The following is a 6,542-nucleotide window of genomic DNA, read 5'->3' as shown; positions in this document are numbered from 1 at the left end:
GTTGGGTTAGTCCATATTTGACCCAAAGTTGGGTTGAAACAACCCAGCATTTTTTAGAGTGTATGATGTACAGTTTGGTCATGATCACAATCAAAACCGCCACTACTTACCAAATAAAAAATATTTATATACATGGACATACATACATGGAAATATTAATCTGAGTTTAAATTATTTTATTATGTTAACTGAAAGAGTAGCGATACGACTTGGAACTAGCGCAGTGTAGTTTAGTGATCATTTACAGTATACAAATAAATGATTATTTGACTGCCAGTCAAAATGTATTTGGCTGAATGAAATGTTGGGGTTCTCTTTTGGAATGTTTTGCTCATTGCCACACAGTCTCACAGGAGATTGGAAAATGTTGGAGCAGCTTTGAGTCTATTATCGCGATTAACCTTATCATTTCAGTATGACAGGAAGTCCCATATGTTTCCATGCATGACAGGATGAATTGGCTAACAGGCCTCTTTCTCTCTTTTCCAAATACTCTGACTATTTGAGGTCTTTGCCAACAGCCTTTCCATAAAAACAGGAATTGTGTCCATTTTTTTTAGAGGTGGGTTAGCAATGGGTCATTATTTTGTAGGATTTTTCCTCAGATGTTGCGTCCAAGTTTTAAGAACCCCTGGTGGGTCACTTATTAGTGGCGTATGTATTCACAGATATATATCCTCTAACTTACACATTACCAGTTACAGTAGGTTTCGAGTCAAGTAGCCAGCGGTGGCTTTGTTGATGTTCTGGGAGCAGTAGTTTCTGTTAGTCTCAGGTGAGAGAATGGCTTCTATTTCTGTTCTTCCTGTATATGTGAGTTTTCAGTTGCTCAGGTTTCCTCTGTTTTCTGTGTTCATTTGTATTGTGTGGTTGTTTTCATTATGGTGAAGCTCACAATGGGTTACACCAAAATAACAGCGCCTTCAGCAGCGAGGACGTGGTCTGTCTAACAGTAATGAGGTAGAGACACTTTCTAAAATAACTCTTTTCATTGACCGACTTCTTTACTTTCAATTGTGCTAACCAGACATTTCTACGGAACTGCTGGACTGTTGTACTGTCAAAACAATTTTGTAATTTTTTTCCAAAGCAACCTTAATGTTGTTATACACGTGACCTTGCTTTTTCTAGCATTTTTCATAAAATCAAAATATTTCCTTAAAATATAATGTCATCTCTTTTCCTGTAGATTTGCATTGTAATTAATCTTTACCAGTCTGTTTTATCATGCTTTTCTTATAAATCAAGACACTTCAGGAAATTGCAGGAATGGTGTAATCTGTCCAGCCAGACAAATAAATTGATTGATTTTCTTTTGACAGGGCTGATTAATATATTTATATCAGCAGCATTGACTCAAATTCAAATTAAGCACAGATGATCATTCTCTGATGTCTGGAACTTTCAAGTTACTTTCTAATTGGCTCCTCCTGTTGTTCTGCGTGTCTCTTTTTTGGCAAAACATATGCAAATATTTTTGTGCTTAATTTTTAATTTTATTGAATTCTCTTCATGCTTTCTTCTCATTTAAAATGTGTTTTAAAGGGGCAGTGTTAGAGTCCAGCCAGTTGTCGACCGAGAACACATCAATAAAATAATTGGCAGATGTTTCTTGGGCTCCTTGTGAATCTTGGATCTCTCTGTCAGAGTTTTTCCCAGTGCCTGGCAGAATCAATCAGAGTTTTATTAGCTGGTTATGTTTGTCTTGGCCTTCTCGTTGTCCACTTCTATTTTGAGACATGTATGTGTATGCTGTTAAACAAAATATTAGTTTTTATGAAGAACTGATTAGATTATTATTATATAATTTTCCCGTCTTGCCTCTCTTTCTCTATCTTGTCTACAGAGCACATCACCCACCGGACAGTGTCGACCCGAGTCCCCCGTTTACACCAACCTCCAGGAGTTAAAGATCTCTCAGTCGTCTCTCCCACCTGTTCCCTCTTCCTCCCCTCTTCATATCCTGGGCGACTGGGAAACGCACAAAGATACGAGTGGAAGAAACTTCTACTACAACCGCATGACTCAGGAGAGGACCTGGAAACCACCACGCTCACGGGACAACGGGGGCAGTCGTGGGGACACTGGAGGGAACACTGGAGACATGGAGGTAACAGACAACTGGAAAAATGCCCATTAAAAAGGCCATATTGGTCAACTTCGAAAATAATATATCTAATTTCTGTAAAATACAACATCTTTGCATTGATGTAATAATGCTTATGTAAGTGTGACTGTGTGCCCACATGCTTGTGCGTGTGATAGTTTGAACTAGGCCAGAGTTGAAGTAGGTCTTCAGTCTATATTTAAGCCTTTGAAAAATGCTGTTCAGATATTTAAGCTTCAACATACGGCTGACCCAGCTTCACACAGAACAGAGTGGAGCAACTTGCTCTCTGCGGATATTACTATTATTACAGATTATTGTTTGACACAAATATTTCTGTGTTAAGTTGTTCTGGTTGCTGTAAGAGCTGACACGTATGTCTGTGTTTACAAGAGTAAAATGTTCGACCTGTTTTCCGAACTCCTTTAAGACAGCCGTATCTGAAGTTTCGATCTAAGTTTCACTCTTTCCATTGTTCATAGCTGCCATCTAGAGGAAAAGTGTACATTTGGGCATAATAAAAGGGGGACATGCTATGTGTTGTTGTTTATATCAGGTAAAATGTTATCTGCTACAGATGCTCTAACTTAGCGCTAAATCAGTATTAAAGTGTTTTATTCGTTTTTTTAAATAATAATAATTTTGATATTATTATTTTATATGTGGATATATAATGATAATAATATATATAATTAAGATATAATATTATAATATTATTACAACTTTTATCATTGTTGTACAACTACAACTATTATCATTGTTTATTTAAAAAATAATAAATTAATAAAAATAATATTAACAATATAATGTGTGTAATAATAATATATTGTTTTTTTTTACCAATAATAATAATATTTTTAAATAAATATAATTATTATTATTATGCGTAAAAATATTACATTAATAATAATAATAATAATAATAATGTGTATTAAAATGTGTTATATTTAAATAACAACATATTGTTTATTACTGATAATTTTAAATAATTTAAATAAATATAATTATTATTATTATGCGTAAAAATATTACATTAATAATAATAATAATAATAATAATGTGTATTAAAATGTGTTATATTTAAATAACAACATATTGTTTATTACTGATAATAATAATCATAATACATTTGGTTTGTATAAAAATATATTTATTTCTTTAATAATAATAATATATAAAAACAAGTATAACCATTTTAAATATAATAATATTTGTAAATAAATAACATTCACATTTTGTTGTTTTTATCCAAAGCGACTTACTTTAGTGTTGTTAGTGCCATGCCATACTGTTGAAGTTGCTTTTTTTTTTTTTGTATGATTCGCTTGTCTTTCTGACATAGTTTCCCCCTCATTGTCTTGTCTCACTGTATTGTTCAGCATTTGTCTTCTGAAGAGATTTGTCCCAGCACACACTCCAGTCAGTCAGACAGTCAGTACGGATCGCCCCCTAGAGGCTGGTCTGAGGAACTGGATGAACATGGCCACACACTCTATGTGTCTGAATACACCAATGAGAAGGTGCTGGAAAGAGCTGCTTACATACAGAAATCTCATTTTCTTATGGATGAGACGCAGTGTAAGGAATGCTTTTTCTTTGTTTGACAGTGGATCAAGCATGTGGACGAACAAGGGCGGCCGTATTACTACAGTGCTGATGGATCCCGCTCAGAATGGGAGTTACCAAAAGTAAGTTAAACTTTTTCCACAGTATACCCAGACAGCCTTTCTTCTGTCTTTGGATCATGTGTGATCATTGACCACTTTAGCTCAAGTGTTAACCAGGACAGTAGGAGGTTTACTGGGAAAATCTAAAAGTAACCCTGATTCCCTAATCTAGTTAGTTGAGATCAGTGTCTCTAGTGGCCCAGTCGCTGCTGGACACTGTTTATCTGACCACACGCTTCTCTTTTATTACACATCCTCTCATTCCATCTAACATATACACACATGTTGTACTCTGGGGGGCTGAGTGGGTTGGGTGGGCTTATGTTCGGAGGAGGGGATCTGACCGCACATGGTGCTGTGGACGGCAAGGAGAGAGGTACCTCAATGACTGTTCTCTTTACTTTTCTGTGTTTTTATCACTGTCAGTACTCATTTCGTATGTAAACTGGTTTATTTAACCAACCTTTATTTTTCCTTTAAACATTTTCCAGTACAATTATGGATAAATTCTCTTCTGAATATTATTTTTGTGGTGACTCTGCTGATTTTCGATTTGCTTGCCCACTATATTTTGTGTTTCTCTCATCACTAATTGGTTTTAAACCAATTCAACCAAATCACTTCCTCCCTCTCTTTTCCTTCCTGTTTGTTCCCAGTATAATCTCTCTCCTCCAATCTCTGGAGAAGCTCCTAAGAGTCACAGTTTGGAAAGGAAGCAGCAGGAGCTCATTGTGCTGACCAAGTGGAGACACAGCACCTATGTGCTGGACGTCAATGAGAAGGTACATGCCTATGTTGTTAAAGACAAACAAATATTATTCTTTAGCACAATTAAACATGGTCTACACAATACAGTTATCTTTTGTGTAATATATATAAACTTACCATTCAAAAGTTTGGGGTTGGCAAATGTTTTTGAAAGAAGTCTCTTATGCTCACCAAGGCTTGATTTAGTTGATCAAAATATATAATAAAAACAGTAATATGACATACTTTTACAATTTAAAATACTGTTTTTTGTTCTAGCTCTTGTATTATTTTCAGATTCTGGGTGTAATTTATTCAAATTGAGTGACCTTAATTGGATTCAGATTAGGGCTGCACGATTAATCGAATGCGATTGTCATGCGCATCTTGTCAGTAAAGCCGGTACTGTGATTAGTAGTCTTTCAGGTGGAGCAGCATTTACTACACAGAGCCATAGTTCACTGACAAGCTAAGAAAAATCGTGTTCATAATCACAGACTATTTAATCGCGCGATTATGAATACGAAGAAATCATTCTGCGATTATGAAAGCTGTTTACGGAGCTTGTCAGTGAACTACGGCTCTGTGTAGTAAATGCTGTTCCATCTATTGCATTATATACTTTATTATAATAAAAATTATAATAAGACGAACTCAGATAAACCATATATTGTCGTAGTCGTGTGTTTATTAGTCACGTTGAATTAGTCAAAGCAGCTAAATCTTCTGTTTATTCCGCAACCGCTATAGGCATTTCCTGGGTTTCTTCTGCGAGGTGTATTTGCAGTTTCAGCGCGAGAGCGCCCTCTGGCCTTCGGATGGAGATTTACTGTTGATCACAGAACCGTGCTTCACTGAAAGATACGCATGACAATCGCAGCTTGCCTAATCACCTTATCGCCTTTGCGATTTCAATTCGATAAATCGTGCAGCCCTAGATTCAGTACAGTTCACCAAAAATCACACAATTAAAAAATTAAAAATAAAGTAAAAACAGTAAACGTTTAACAAAAAATAAACATAGAACATACGATTTTTAAAACTGTATTTTTTTTTATTTTTCAAACATATATGAATATTAAAAAAACAGTATTGTTACTATTTTTTATTTTAAATTTAACATGTTTGATTTATTTTTAAATGCATGTATTTTATTTATTTATTTTGGTATGCTTTTGTGAAGCTCAAGCAGTAGAGCATGGCACTACTTGGCAATGGCAAGATTATGGGTTTGATTCCCAGTGAAATTTCTATGCTTGAACTGGTAAAAATGTACACCTTCAATGTTGTGTACATTTCTTCAGATAAAAGCATCTGCCAAATGCATAAATGTAAATATAAATGCCCTACGAGGGTACCTGATATAACAAAATACATATATATATTTTTTTTTATGCAGCTGCCATTAACCATGAAATTGCTGGTCAAATTGACCTGCAAAAATAATTGTAACAAATATTTTGCATGCACAAGCACACATTCCAAAACATCACCGAGTGTAAAAACTTTGCAGGCATGAATGAGAGATTGTTACAAAAAATAAAAATTATCCTAGGTTAACCATTATTTCTGGCAATAATTTTGTTGTTACGGGTCAAATTGCAATAACAAGTGTTAATACATTTTATAATGTAATTTATTCCTTTGATGGCAAAGCTGAATTTTCAGAAATAATTTTAATATGCTGATTTGGTGCTTAGGAAACATTTGTTATTATCACAGCTACAAACTGTAAATATTAAAATGTTAGACCAACACATAATGAGCTGCTTTTATGTTTATTTTCTTTGGTTATGCCTTTTTTGGTGTTTATTGTTATTATTGACCAGCATATAGCCTAAAAGCCATTTAGGAAGCTGTCAAAGTCATTTTTTCCTTCACCCAGATGCCAGTGAAGATTAACACTGATCAAATATATTTCCTCCAGGAGAGCACAAGGCTTTTAACAGGCCTTAATCTTGTGCATTTTATTCATGCGCGCGCGTGTGTGTGTGTGTGTGTGTGTGTGAAAGAGAGAGAGA

General features: G+C 34.8%; 1 protein-coding gene across 2 annotated transcripts in view; it reads left to right on the top strand.

The window, feature by feature from the left end:
• The window catches only part of LOC107666917 (rho GTPase-activating protein 12-like), a 59,574-nt gene that overhangs the window by 43,019 nt on the left and 10,013 nt on the right, over nt 1-6,542 (top strand). For both annotated transcript variants that reach the window (XM_016458431.1, XM_016458430.1), the window contains exons 3-6: nt 1,847-2,110; nt 3,487-3,627; nt 3,715-3,795; nt 4,431-4,556. In XM_016458431.1, coding sequence (XP_016313917.1) covers nt 1,847-2,110; nt 3,487-3,627; nt 3,715-3,795; nt 4,431-4,556 — 612 coding nt within the window. The remainder of the gene's footprint in view (nt 1-1,846; nt 2,111-3,486; nt 3,628-3,714; nt 3,796-4,430; nt 4,557-6,542) is intronic.

The sequence above is a fragment of the Sinocyclocheilus anshuiensis genome, unplaced genomic scaffold (assembly GCF_001515605.1).
Source record: "Sinocyclocheilus anshuiensis isolate Anshui unplaced genomic scaffold, SAMN03320099.WGS_v1.1 scaffold1160, whole genome shotgun sequence".
Taxonomy (NCBI): Eukaryota; Metazoa; Chordata; class Actinopteri; order Cypriniformes; family Cyprinidae; genus Sinocyclocheilus; species Sinocyclocheilus anshuiensis.
Note: the sequence above shows the minus strand (reverse complement) of the source record. Positions and strands in the feature narration are given on the sequence as shown.